Source organism: Camarhynchus parvulus, chromosome 19 (genome assembly GCF_901933205.1).
Source record: "Camarhynchus parvulus chromosome 19, STF_HiC, whole genome shotgun sequence".
Lineage (NCBI taxonomy): Eukaryota > Metazoa > Chordata > Aves > Passeriformes > Thraupidae > Camarhynchus > Camarhynchus parvulus.
Genome location: NC_044589.1, coordinates 3,842,033 through 3,855,458, shown reverse-complemented (window position 1 = coordinate 3,855,458; position 13,426 = coordinate 3,842,033). Strand labels below are relative to the sequence as shown.

The 13,426-nt window shown below is 54.5% G+C and overlaps 2 protein-coding genes across 3 annotated transcripts in view; both read right to left on the bottom strand.

Moving 5' to 3' along the window:
- Positions 1–5,592: 5,592 nt before the first annotated feature.
- Positions 5,593–8,108, bottom strand: SUPT4H1 (SPT4 homolog, DSIF elongation factor subunit). Its single transcript, XM_030962668.1, has 5 exons — positions 8,010–8,108; positions 7,390–7,496; positions 7,225–7,280; positions 6,967–7,020; positions 5,593–5,982 (listed from the first exon to the last, which is right to left on the bottom strand). Exons 1-5 carry the CDS (start codon positions 8,085–8,087, stop codon positions 5,915–5,917), a joined length of 363 nt encoding a protein of 120 aa, XP_030818528.1. The 5' UTR covers positions 8,088–8,108; the 3' UTR covers positions 5,593–5,914.
- A 544-nt stretch (positions 8,109–8,652) lies between these two features.
- RNF43 (ring finger protein 43) overlaps positions 8,653–13,426 on the bottom strand; it is a 60,683-nt gene continuing 55,909 nt past the window's right edge. Inside the window, exons 10-11 of one of the 2 annotated variants that reach the window (XR_004061283.1) lie at positions 11,178–11,483; positions 8,653–10,988 (exon numbers count right to left, since the gene is read on the bottom strand). Coding sequence is in view for 1 of the 2 variants with exons in the window: in XM_030962943.1 (XP_030818803.1) it covers positions 11,440–11,483 (44 nt within the window). In the remaining variant the exon portion in view is untranslated. Of the gene's footprint in view, positions 11,484–13,426 lie in introns of both variants that reach the window. The other variant, XM_030962943.1, reaches the window with a different exon arrangement.

The following is a 13,426-nucleotide window of genomic DNA, read 5'->3' as shown; positions in this document are numbered from 1 at the left end:
AAGAACTGCAGCACCTGTGGCACGGCTGAGAGGCCACCCCTGCACCCAAGACAGGGGCTGTGGTACTGGCGTGGGCCGAGCCCCATCTCCCACCGGGCCCGGGATGAGGCCCTGAGCGGGGTGTCCGGGGAGCTCCCGCAGCGCTCCCAGCCTCGCCGGTGTCCCGGAGGCCGGGCAGGAGCGGGGCCGTTAAACGTGACTCAACCAGAAACTGCCGGGCCGGGGAGGCGGCGGGCGGGAGGCAAATGAGAGCGCGAAGGGAAACCTCAAAAAGGCGAAGCGACGCGGCGGGCGGGGGACACGGCGCTGGGTTTGCCCAAATATGGAGAAAATCGCGGCCCGGCTGCGCCAATGGCGGCGCGGGGCGGTTGGGCCGGGGCCGGGCCGGGGCCGCTCCGTCACGTTCCGGGGCACCTGCAGCCCCCGGACCCGCAGTGGGGGAAGGGACCCCATCGTCCGGGGGCGCTGCAGGGGCCCCGACAGCATCCGGTGCTGCACATGGGCAACTCCTGCTTCCCCCTCTTCCTGGCATGGAGGATGCTTGGGACAGAGCCCAGCAGGGATACCGGGAAGGAGGGATGAGAACCACGAGGCTGGGCTGTGGATTTCCCAGGGCAGGATGGGCTCAGGAGGTGCACGGCTGAGCTCTGTGCTGACAAACCCTGCTGTCCCTTGACCTTGACCCTCCAAGACAAGGGGCAGGAATAGCTGAGCATCTCTGAGGGTGAGACATGGAGGAGGGGGGACAGGCAGTCAGGGCCGCCAGGAAGCATCTCCCCGAAGCTGGCATTGATGGCACCTTTCCAGCACCTTTCCAGTCCAGCTATGCAGTTCCAAAGCCCCCACCTGGCCAAGGAGATGGATCCTGCAGCCCCTGCAATGTGTTGCCCTGTACCACACACCTGGGCTGTTTGGGGACCAGAGGTGCAAAGTCCTTTCCCAAACCAAGTCCCATGGCTCTGTTTGGGCACTCAGTGGTTCTTCTGCAACTGCCTGTGCAGAAGGACCATTCCCTTGGAAGGAAAAAGCCCCTTCCAGCCCAGCAGCAGCACCAGCCTGGGTGACATGCAGCTGGCCAGGAGGAGGGAAGGACAAGTGCCACCTGGGATGCAGCAGGAGGTCTGGGAGAGCTGAGGATGCAGAGATGCCATCCTTGGACTTCAGCTGTATTGTCACTTTGCCATGTGGCCTGAGGAAATGGGTCCCCAGCACCCCCAGCCACCTCCACTACCAAGCTGAGACTCCAGTCTGCACCTCCTAACCCTCTGCATCTCCCTTCCCATGATGGAGTTGGCCAGGGAGGTGAAAGATCTCAGTCTAGAGGAGGGTTGGGACTCCCCACCAAACTCCAGAACCCCAACTCAGTGGGCAGACCTGTGGGTTTGGCGGTGTATCCATCATGAAGTAGTTTAGGTCTCTTTGCAGACAGCCCTGAGCTCACAAGGGGTGGATGTTCCACTTCCAGGTGCCCTTTGCAGGCCTCTGTCAGGAAGGCACCAGTCTCTCCCCTTCACAAGGCAGAGCCTCCTCCTTCCTCCACAGTTCCTGAGGGGAAAACACCCAGAGGACCCATCATGCATCAGAGCTCCCTGTTTCCTCAGAGATCCCCTCAGCAGGGAGCACATCCCAGTTCCTTGCCCCCCTGCCTCCATCCCAGTGCACCAGGGTCCCCTTGGGACAGGCACATGGCAGCTGGGCCCTGTTGCTGCCATGCTTTGAGAGCTCTTGTACCTTGTCCCCTCCCCACCTCCCCCTCTAAAAAAACTGCTCCCCTCCTGCTGCTGCTTGGATCTGGCCCTGGGCGCCTCTTCTCCCCACATCAGACACAGGGGCCTTGGTGGCTTCTGCCCATGTGCCCGACATGGAGGTGACAGGCAGGATGGGGCACCCATTCCTGGCATGCCCAGGCTTTGCCATCCTCACCACAGCAGCATTTCACTCCAGGTGCCAGGACAACTCAGGTCATCTTCCCTATCACCTCCACCTGCCAAGGTCTCCTCAGCCAGTTTCCAAGGAACACAGTCTTAAACTGGGTCTGTTTGGGGCTTCCCCCATCTGTCCTCAGGGGTTTCCACATCCCTGAGGTATCCAGTTCCCCCAAGCACACAGGGTGGCCAAAAGGCACCTGGGAAAGTCCAAGTCCACACTGGGAGCCAGTGAAGAAGGTGAAAGTGCATTTAGAGTGAAGCAGGACTGATTCTCAGAGAGTAGGAGCACCTGTCCTATCAGGAAAGGCAAGAGAATTGGAATTGTTCAGCATGGAAAAAGAAGCTTCAGGGTGACCTAACTATGGCTTTCCAGTACCTGAAGAGAAATTACAGGAGAGATGAAGAGAGACAATTTACAAAGGCCTGGGTTAGATAGGACGTTGGGAATTAGGAATTGTTCCCTGGCAGGGTGGGCAGGCCCTGGCACAGGGTGCCCAGAGCAGCTGGGGCTGCCCCTGGATCCCTGGCAGTGCCCAAGGCCAGGCTGGACAGGGCTGGGAGCAGCCTGGGACAGTGGGAGGTGTCCCTGCCGATGGCAAAGTAGGGAACAAGACGGTCTTTAAAGTTCCTTCCAGCCCAAACCATTCCATGGCTCCATGATGCTGTTACCAGCGCCGGCAACACCTCAATGTCCCAGGCACAGTGCAGCCCCAGGGGCAGAAGTGGGGGTGGCCCTGCCTCGGCCCCTGGGCAGGGGCCGATGTGCTCTCGAACACGTCCCAGAGAGGCCGGGGCCCCCGGTGTGGGCAGGTCGCTGTCCCCGGGCAGCGCCGGAGGGGCCCCCGCAGGTGGGGACGGCATTTCCCGGCAGCTGCCTCTGCACAGGCACCGAGGGCTCTGCGGTTTGGAAAGTCGCTTTTCTCGTCCGCAGGGAGCGCCGGGGTATCGGTTCTCAAAACCCGCACGAAAATCCACTGGCTCGTGTTTCCTGCCCTGGCCCTGCCGCCCAGCGCTGCCAGGCTGCTCGAGGTGCCAAACCTGCAGCATTTTCGGGCCTGGCTGAAACATTCGAGCGTCATTTGGTGCAGGGGGAGGAGCTCTCCTGACTCAGCTCCCAGCCCGCTGACGCTTCTCTCTCCCGATTCCCACTCCGGCTGCTGCCGCACATTTTTCCTCCAGTTTCTTCAACGTGAGAGCTCCCTGCCCTACTTTTTGCAGCCAATAAAGCTCCGCATCGTTTGCTTTTTTGCTCGTACGCACCCCAGACAGCTCCGGGGCTGGACTCTCACTGAAGGGCTCTTTTGGGAGCCTTGCGGGAGCGGAGGATCACCGGGGCTGCGCGGTTTGAGCTGCGGGCCCGGCGTGGGCGGCGAGGGAGCTCGCAGGGAATGGGCTCGGGGGCCAGCTTAGTGAGAGGCACCGCGTTCTAGGAAGCGCTACAGGCACAGGAGGTGCAGCTTTCGAGGACCACCACCTTCATTTTCCTCACTGTGGTGGCTCCTTTGCATCGGCACTGCAGCTCCGGCCAGTCTTACCTCCACATATCCTGGAGCCTTTGGACTTCTAGCAAGGGGTGAGGTCTCTGCCGGGTTTCCAAACCCCCTCAGTTTCCCCGAGAGGCACAGCGACAGTGCACACTACTCTCTGGGGACAATTTCCTTAAGCAAAGTTCCCAGCCCTGAGCAGTGACTGCAACTTCCCAGGAAGGGAGATGAGAACCACAGAGCCTCAGCCCCACAGCAACCCCAGCCAAACAAGCCCATCCTGCTCAGGGTCCTGTGCAGAGCCCTCTCGCCACCTCCTTTGCATCACGAGCCAGGGGACAAGGGTCTTGGGTCCTGATGTGGCTCCAGCATGGTCATTCCCTGCAGCCAGGGGAAGGCAGTTGGATTGAAAGGTGCTGTGCAACAGCAGAAAATGGAGCTTGTGCCTCAGTCGGTCTCCAGCAGTTCCCCAGCCCCAGCGCAAGGCCGTGCTGCCACCCCGTGGCACTGCCAGCGTGAGGCGCCCCGGGCTGGGCATGGCAGGGGGGGTGGATCTGTCATCCAGCATCCTCCCAGCCTGGCTGGAGCCAAACTCTTGCTCCCCAAACCCGTTTCCAGCCAGCTGGAGAAAGAGCCACCCACCTCATCCTCCTTGCCCCCTTCCATCCTGAACGTGTCAGGCTGTCCAGACAGCCAGACAGCCCATGGCTGCAGCTTTCCCAGACCATTCCACAGGGGATGAATGCATCTGGGGGCATCCCAGGTTACCCTGTGCCACTCACGGCACAGCTGGGCCAAAATTGCCCTCCAGAGCCCAGAGGTGCATGCCCAGAATGCCTAAACCTGAGCATCCTGCAGAGGCAGGCCCTGGGCTGCTGGGACAGTCACACCTCTTGTCCCACTGGCCTGCTGGGAATTCCCAAGGTCCATCTTCTGCCCAGACTGCAACCCAGCAAGCCTGAAGGATGATTCACCAGTCAACTCAAGGGCTTTGATTTCACCAGAGATGTGCAAAAGTCATGGTCAACTCCCCTTTTGACTGCAGAACCGAACCTGCTGCTCCCTGTACCCAAGAAGAGAGTCCAACCCCCAGACGAGGGGCTGATGTGCTCTCACCTCTTTCCACAAAAGGTGACCTGCACCTGGAGATATTTGCTGGAGCTCAGAGCCCAGCAAGGACTTGACTTGACCCTGGTCTGCCCTGAGCAAGTACTCATTACTTCAGCACCACATCTGCAAGGGCCCATGCAAAAGGTGGCTTAAAGCACCTTCCTCTCCAGCTTCCCTGTTCTCCAGGCTTCTCTCACCACATTTATGCTCCAGATCTCTGCAGAAGGCCATGCTCTGTCTGACCTGGGGCACCTAGGACTCATTTCTCATGGCCAACTCTACCAGCTAGAGCAGTGCAGGGAGGGCATCACCTCTGCACGCCTGCCAGTGTGACTCCTCAACCAGTCCTGCATTCCCTGCGCTGCAGCTGCTTTCATCCCAGACCAAGTGCAATTTTCAGGCTCTACTGGTTTTCCATTACTTGGCTCCAGAAAACAAAACTTGAGCTTTCCAGCTCCAGGATTATCTCAGGAAAAAAAAAAAAAAAAAAAAGCTTATTTCACAGAGCTGATTGAGGACTCGGCCTTTCTTGATCAATGGGTGCTGCAGAACTGAAACAAAGTAATTCAAGAAGGCCAAATCCCTCAGGAGTTCAAGTGTTAGAGACACTAAACTGACACTTGTAACAGTCATATCTGCAGAATAGGCTGGGTGGGTGTTTCCACCCTTGCTTGTCCCCCCTGCCTGTGTGCAAGGCCGGGTGCTGCCTCCCAACCACACCAAGCAACCGGCTTGTCCTGCTCGGCCTGCCCTGGAGCCCAGCAACAGCCAGTGGATGGTCCTGGAAGCTCCATCCTGCTACCTGTCCCTTGTACAGGACCTGCAGGCCCAGGGCTCCGTGACCTCCATGTAACCAACTCCACAGGAAGCACTGGCCATCACTGTCTCTGCTCCATCCAGCTGGCAGCTGCAGGCCTCCCACATGGAAGGACACCTCGTGCAGCCAGGGCAGGATCTCGTTCTCAAGGCAGGAATGTGGCCCATGGCACAAGCAGTGACAATCACAGGCTCTGCAGTGTGGCACAGGCACGGGGTGAAACCAGTAACAGAGTGACAGCTGGACCCAGCCCTGACGAGCCAGTGGGTTTTATTGAACTATTTACACAGCTATTTCCCAAATCCCCTCTTTCCCACACCAATTGTAAAAAAGCTTGGGCATAATGATTAAACACCTTTTCCCAGCTCTACTCATACCCTCCCCCCTGTCAAGGCTCAGATAAATGTCTGTGGTCTGTGGTGTGGAGGAGTCCGGAGGTACTGAGCGAGGGGAGCTGAGCCAGCACACCCCAAGTCCAGCCCCACTTCCCTACAGGATAAAGCTCAGAGGTTTTGGAGCAGTGCCCACAGCTTCTTCCATGCAGCACTGGGATCTCCAGGCAGCACAAGGGCCCTTCAAGTTTTTATGGCTGTGTCCCGAGACTTGTAGGCCACGCCACGGCTCTTCAGCTCTCGGACGATCCCTGCAGCCAGGAGACAAACACATTTCAGTCTTCTCCTGGAATGAGGAGCCCTGGGAACATCTGGTGGTTCTGTCACATAGAACTGGACAATCACCTACATTTCACAGAATCATGGAATATCCTGAGTTGGAAGAGAGGGATAAGGATCATGGGAGTCCAGTCCCGAGCCCTGCACAGACACCCCAACAATCCCACCCTGTTCATGCCTGGGAGCAGTGTGCAAACGCTCCTGGAGCTCTGCCAGCCTCAGGGCTGGGACCATCCCCTGGGGAGCCTGTGCAGTGCCCCACCATCCTCTGGGGAAAGAACCTTTCCCTGATATCCCATTTAAACCCTAGCGCCGGGTATTTCCGATGTGCCTGGGCTGTGTCAGAAGGCCTCAGCTTCCGGCCTCATGATGTTTCCAGCTTCTTCCCAATGCAGAGCTCAGTCAGAAATAAGAAACCTGGGGTTCCAGACACAGGCATGGCTTTCACCCCAGGGGTTTGGGATTCACTCCTGGGTTAGGAGTCTACTCTGGGACTACATATTGGGCAGGAACTCAGCTGGATGGATAATGCCCTTTCTGCATTCCAGAGATGAAGCAAATCCTCTGCACCCTCTATTCCATTTGTAAACACACAAATCACCATGGCATAAGACCTTAGCGCAGGGGGAGGGGTCTGCTCATTGGGATTGCCACAACAGCACCCCATTCTGCAAAAACCTTTTTTATAAACAAAACTCCATGTTATCCTGGAGCTGAATGGTTTGAGATGTGCCCACTTTCCAGAATCACTAATTAATCCCAGTTTATGCCTCTGATAACCAGGCTTTAGTCAGCAGCTTACAATATAAACTTCTGGCAGGTGCAGTGCTGAACCCTAAAACTCCGTCTCTAGTCCAGCACCTCCTTGCAGTCACCTTTGCTGATCCCATCACCCACATGGCATGTTCCCTATGCAGTGTTCAGAGCCCCAAACCCTGACTCCATCACACAGGTACCTTGGGGCAGGCGGCCGGTCACAGACACTGCATAGACACCTGGCTTGAAGGTACCTGCAAGAAATAAAACCCCAAGTTACCCCACACGGAGCAGCCAAGTGGAAATCCTCAACCTGTGCAGATGTTCCCTCACAGGCTGAGCAGAACTCCTTCCAGCAGTTCCAAGTTCCCAAACCCAAGTTCCACTCCAAGCAGCAGTTCCCACTGCCCCTGAGAAGGGTTTGTAGAGAAGGGATCTCCAGCTCCCAAATTACTCACTGATCCGCTGCCACTTGGAGACCCAGCTGTCCTCAGGGCTCATCATGGTGATGATCCTGCAGGAGGGATGGCAGTAAGGGGATGTCTCCTGGCTGGGTGACCCCACAGTGCCACTTGGGTGTCCCCAGGCTCCTGGGGGACCGCGGCCAGGCCCACCCCACTCACCCATCAAAGGAGGAGCTGGTGCAGTCATAGACCATCTCGCGGTTGCCCTTCATCTGCAGATATGTCTCGCAGTTGTCACAGCCATCATACTCGAACTGGTCGATGGTCTAAGCGAACACGGGTGTCGGAGACCGGGACCAGCCGGGAGCCGAGTGGCCACGGGGCCGGGGAAAGGGAGGGAACCCCGGGAAGGAGGGTTCAGGGCCACGGCCGGGGCGGAGAGGAATCGCCCAGGGGCTGCAGAGAGGCCCGGGCGGGGAAGGGCCGTGGCAGGAGCGGGGAGGCCGGGCCGGGGTCGGAGAGACAGACCAGGCGGGGGAAGCACCAGGAAGGTCCAGGCCGGGGAGGGGGGCCTGGGCCGGGACACGGAGGGCCAGAACAGGCGGGGAAAGGGCCGGGAAGGGCAGAAAGGCTCGGGCCGGGGCCGAAAGGAAATAAGAGCCGGCGCAGGGAAGGCCCGGGGCCGGAGCCGACGTGACGGGGATGGGACAGGGAGTGCCGGGGCCGGAAAAAAGGGCCCGGTAGGGGCTGCAAGGCTTAACCCGGGCGGAGCAAGGTCCGGAGCCGGCGGGGAGCAATCCCTGTGCCGGCCCCTGTCCCTGTCCCCTTCCCGGTCCCACCTTGACGAGGGAGCAGAGCAGGCAAGCCCGCAGGTGCCGCAGGTCCTTGGGGACGGTCTCCAGCGAGATCGCGGCCATCGCTGCCCGGTCCCATTCTGCGGCTGCGCAGCGGCCCCGGCCCCGCCCCGGAACGGGCCCGGCTCCGAGCTCGGCCCAGCCCGGGATCCGCCCCGGCTCCGGGCGGGGTTTGTGTCACGGCCGGGTCGGGCCCGAGCGCAGCCCCCCGCACAAAGAACAAACGCAGGCAGCAGACCAGTACATGGATAAATATATTAGTAAATAAATATATTTCTGAGCACATCAGCTTATTCACACACCTTTGTGTTTATCGGACATAAATACACAGTTTTGCATATATATAAAATGTATTCTTTTTTTTTTCCCCGCGTGTGATCTTTTTTTTTTTCTGGGTCATAATTTATTCCCAAACCCCGAGAGCCAGGATAGACTCAGAAAAACAACAACAACAACAACAGAAAAAAAACCAATCAACCAACCAACCAAACAAAAAAAAACAAACAAAAAAAACCAAACCCAAAAAAACAAAAACAAAAACCAAAAAAAAACAAAACAAAACAAAAAAGAACCAAACCAAACCAAACCAAACAAAAAAAAAAACCAAACCAAAAACAAAAAACCACCAAACAAACAAACAAACAACCCACAACAAAACAAAACAAAACAAAACCCCAAAAAGCAACAACAAAACGAACCGATATTCACATTTCCGAAGGATCTGAAGGATTTGTGCAGCAGGGAGATATCCAGCCAGCCCGACCATATGCCCAGTTCAGGGGGTGGGACCTCTTGGGAAGGGAGTCCCAGCAGAAGGACTGGGCCTTCAGTTTTCATAGAGGGAGTTGGGAAGCTCTGGCTTCCATCAGTTTTTGGCTGTGACTTGGGATGCAAAGAAGCAAAATAAGCTCTGCATCACTGCAGGAAGGCTGGAGAAACTCCACGGTGGAGCCCACAGGCACTGAGCCCTCAAAAGCATCACCCAGAAGCAAGAGGTAAAAGACTGTGAGGAACCATTCCCTATTTTCTCTGATACTGCTTCTTCCCTTCCAGGCAGGCAGGGACAGTCATACATGTACTGAAGAGGATCTTTCAAACTCAAGTTCCCAGACAGTTCCTCCCTCTCCTCCCGCTGAGCCCCCACGGAGGCAGACCTGCACTCCAGCATTTCCTACGTGAACAGGAGCAGCAGCATAAGGTCGGGCAAGGGAGACACCTGGAAGCAGGCGCTGCCCTGGCAGCCTGGTAATACTGCAGCGGGGAGTGGAGAGGGTGCAGCTTTCCCAAAGAAGCTTGTGGCTCACAAATTCAGGAATCTCCTCTTCTGTTAGGGATAAGGAGGGAAAGAGAGGACTTTAGAGCTCCACTTGTTCTTTTGAGCAGAGAAATGCATCCCTGGAGGCTCTCTGCCTTCCTGACTCCTAAAAAAAGCAGTGGGAGCACCCTGACTTCATGACTTTCCCCCTCTGTTAAGCCTCTGAGCCCTCCAGAATGGTCAAAGATAGAGGGAGCTGGTTCAGACAAGCCACAGAACAGGAGCACAAGAAGCCAAATGGGGTGAATCCAGACCCACTCCTGGGTTTTTCCTCTAGTTTAAGACTGACTTCCCTGCACAGGAGAATTCTGAGCTTGTGTCTTCTGCTTGCGCTGTAGGACAAAGAAGAGCCTGGAAAGGTCTGAATGTAATTCTGCTGGGTTCTTTGATGAAGGAAATTCAGCTCTTCCCTAGACTGAAAGGTCCCACAGGGGCCTGGTCACAAGGAGACAAGGAATGAGCACTACTAGGGAATAATGTTGGGTTTAAAACAGTGCTGTTGGCTGATCACTTGACTGTCAGGGACTGATTAGCAGCTGGGACAAAGATGCCTTTTTCGAGGATTAAGGGCAGCAAACCCTGTAAAAACCTTTCCCACCAACAAAGGAAGGCAGAGGATTATCCTGAACTGGGACTGCATCACCAGAGCACTCTCTTGAGAAGCTGCTGCTTCAAAGGAAGACACGGGAAGCTTTACTGAGCAGATGGGAAAGTCTGTCCCTACATCAAGTTTCAAATTGTTAAGAGTTATCTTTAGTTCCAGTGTTGTATCCTCACCAATGCTTCCTTGTGCAAGGAGCACTTGGTGCCACAGACATGTGCACTTCACATGGGAATCTGGCTGATTCTTTGGCCTGACTGATCATTTAGTGCAATGAACCTGACGGGAATTCTCTGCTGTTTGAAAGCTGTATGGGCTCTGTATGTTTTGAATTTGGCAGGTTTCATTTTGCTTGAATGTCTGCAAATCATGAGATGTAGGAAATAAGAACTAGTGATATTCAGAAAAACCCAAAATATTCATAAATGGGGGGGAGGGGGAACGTAATAAACTAGAGCCTGATGACTTCCCAGGTTTTATCCCTGCATCATCAAAATGTTGGAAAAGACAGAAAAATCCTTTTGAAGGATTTCAGGAGTCTCAGAATATGAAGTTAAGGCTGGGTGATGGATAGGGCTCTGCTCTGCATTTATTATGGAGGCTTTTGATGGGAATTTTTGCTGTGTCTTGGGGCAATGAGAGGAAGGAGAGAAGCAGGAACCACATGAAGTCCAGGATTTTGTATGACTCCTGTGACGGGGACATCTAAGATATGTTTGAAATATGCTCTTAACAGGCCATGACACCTATTTGAGAGTAGATGGAGGAGTTAGGGGGTGAGTGAGAGACTTTGTTCACATCGCCAGATGAGAGGGTGGATTCTTTGCAATGGAAAGAGTCTGACCCAGCTCCTTCCCAGAAATGCTGATGTCCCTGTGTCCTCCCCTCTCCTGCTGCTGGCAAACAGTCAGTGGCCAAGACGGTGTGAGCTGAGGGACACTGAGGTGACCAAAAATGATGAGAGCTCTTGGTTTCCACTGAAGTCAGAAGCAGCACCTTGCAGGGCAGCCCTGTGAGCGGTGAGATGGAGAACAGCTTGTTCCTGTGTCTGAAATAAGCATGGAAAAGTTAATTGAAGAAATCTGGCTTTTGACCTAAGTGAGGAAATGAAGTCAGGAGCTACCAGGCCACAGAAAGTAATTTCTGCAGCTTTTGGTCTTGAAGGCTTGTTTATTTTTGCAGTGTTTAGCAAAACCTTCTGTGGCATGAACATGCCAAAATAGCAGCTTGCACTCACTCGGTGAGCTCTCCCTGGGAGCCCTGCCCAGCTCGGAGCGGTGCCACGGGATGACGAGGGGCTGCCTGTGCCTCCAGAGGAGACAGCCCAGAGAGCAGGGCTCTGTCTGTGTCACTGTTGGGCCGTGGGGACATGTCAGGAGCCCATTGCTCTTGCCAGTCTGTGTCTCAGCAGGGCAGGGCTGGGCAGAGCCACATGCGAGCAGCTCCATCAACATCTGTGTCCACTCCAACTCCCAGCGAGCAAACAGGCCAGTGTTTTATTAAACTGAGTGTTCATGGACATCCTGGACCTCCTCTTCAGATTCTGCATTCAAAGAAAAGGAGAAAGAAAAGTGTCAGCTACACCTGGCTGAACATTCCCAGGCTCTGCAGCGGCTGGGGCCTTGACCCTGCAATCCAGAGAACAGATACTGCAGGAAAAACCACTAAGTGAAAGCTACTAAAAAAGCCACTAAGCCACTGAAACAGGCTCCCCCAGGGAATGGTCCCAGCTCCGAGGCTGCCAGAGCTCCAGGAGTGTTTGAACAATGCTCCCAGGGATGCACAGGCTGGGATTGTGGTAGTGTCCTGGGCAGGGCCAGGGACTGGACTGGATGATCCTTGTGGGTCCCTTCCAATTCAGAATATTGCATGATTCTAGTAAGTTTCTCTCAGTTTTTCTGAGGGAATTTTCTGGCCACCTCCCAGCCAGTTTATTCCTCTAAGGTGAAGTACAATAAAATCTTAAGACATCAAGCTGCTCCTTATATATTTCAGAGGAGGCAAGCTAAGGGCATCCTAGGATTCACATCACTGCTAGGTGTTTGCTTTTGAGGCTTTTTTATGTTTGCTCTTTGTGAAAATCTGTACTGCTGATTCAAAAATTATTAGGAACAGAAAATAACACCAATTCGTATCTCACAGAGCCAGGGGGCAACAGAAACTCCAGGCAGTAAGAGCAGAGAGCAGTGATGCAAGACAGGAATGACACATGTTCCACAGTGTGCGAGAGGTTGCACAAATTGCTTCTGAGCCCAGCTCAGGCCCAGGCTCTTGCCAGCCCCTTCTGCCTGGAGAATTATTGATAGGCAAGTGCTGAGCAGTTTACTTGGAAACATTCAACAAAAGGGCTGCCTAAAAAGGTGCACCCAAGTCACTGCTCCAGACAGCCCTTTTCTCTCTAAGCCACTGCCTGTTGTCATACACACCACAGTCCCTTCCCAGATGTCTCTCAAGTCTGCCCAGAACTCTTACACAAGGTCAGCATAGCCCAGCAAAGGCATACAGGCATTATTTTTCCTATCTCGCTTTTCCTGAATGTTTCTGAGATCAAAGGAAAGAAATGCCCTTTTAGAGATTCATTGAGGGCAATTCGAAACAGCTTTTCAGAACAGTCACAACAATTTCTTGTTGGTTATATATCACCTATATATCTGCTCCAGCTGTAGGAGCAGAGCCTTGAAAATTAAATATGTGGGAAGAAAACAAACAAATGAGATTCTGCTTGGAAAAGTGTAGCTAATCAATGTGGGAAAATGAATGCCCATGATGTTCTACACATACACACGTGCAAGCACGGCCACAGTACCTGAAGACAGAGTTTAAGCATCTCTTGCATTTGTGCTTTGAGTCACAAGTATGTGGAGTAAGCCATTTCCAACTGCTTTCCTTGTCACCAGCTTATGTGCAACCCAAAAAGAGACTGTCCAGCTTCAAGCCCTCTGTGTTCACATGCCTACAGTCTCAAATAGCATTACTAAAATATTTTCTGAAAGCTGTGCCTGCATAAGTGTCCCCTGCTTGGGCTAAGAAAAGATCATGAACTGGGACAGGTCAGAGAACCTTGGCTGGTGGACTGGCCATGGCAGGGCAACGACCTGGAGCACACCATTATGACACCACAGAAATCATGTTCTTTGGGTGTTAGGTTTTAAGGGTGGTCTTTTTTTGCCCTCTAATCCCTTTCCCCCTCCCTAGGAAGGTTAAAAGATGTGGCAGGAAAAGGGACTCAGGAGGGAGGAGACAGGGAGGATACTGAGAGCACTGCAGGAGGTGAGCTTCCACAGGGAGAGAAATCAAGAGATTTCATCAGCCTGTGCTGGAGTAATGTGGCTGTTCTGGGACGCTTCCTGGGTGTGCTGGGGCAGCTCAGGAAGCCATCCAGCTGGAATTCACTGCCAGCTGTCTGTCTTCCCTTAAGAGGATCCATCAGCATTGCTCCAGGATTGATTCTCCAGGGACATGACTCCCAGGTGTGGTCTCTCCAGG

Excerpts from the sequence above, each read along its gene's own strand:
- SUPT4H1 (XM_030962668.1), bottom strand. The coding sequence starts at position 8,087 with ATGGCCGCGATCTCGCTGGAGACCGTCCCCAAGGACCTGCGGCACCTG. Across the intron at positions 7,281-7,389 it reads ACCAGCTCCTCCTTTGATGG|GATCATCACCATGATGAGCC; the intron begins GTGAGTGGGGTG and ends TCCCTCCTGCAG. Across the intron at positions 5,983-6,966 it reads GACCGGCCGCCTGCCCCAAG|GGATCGTCCGAGAGCTGAAG; the intron begins GTACCTGTGTGA and ends TCCTGGCTGCAG.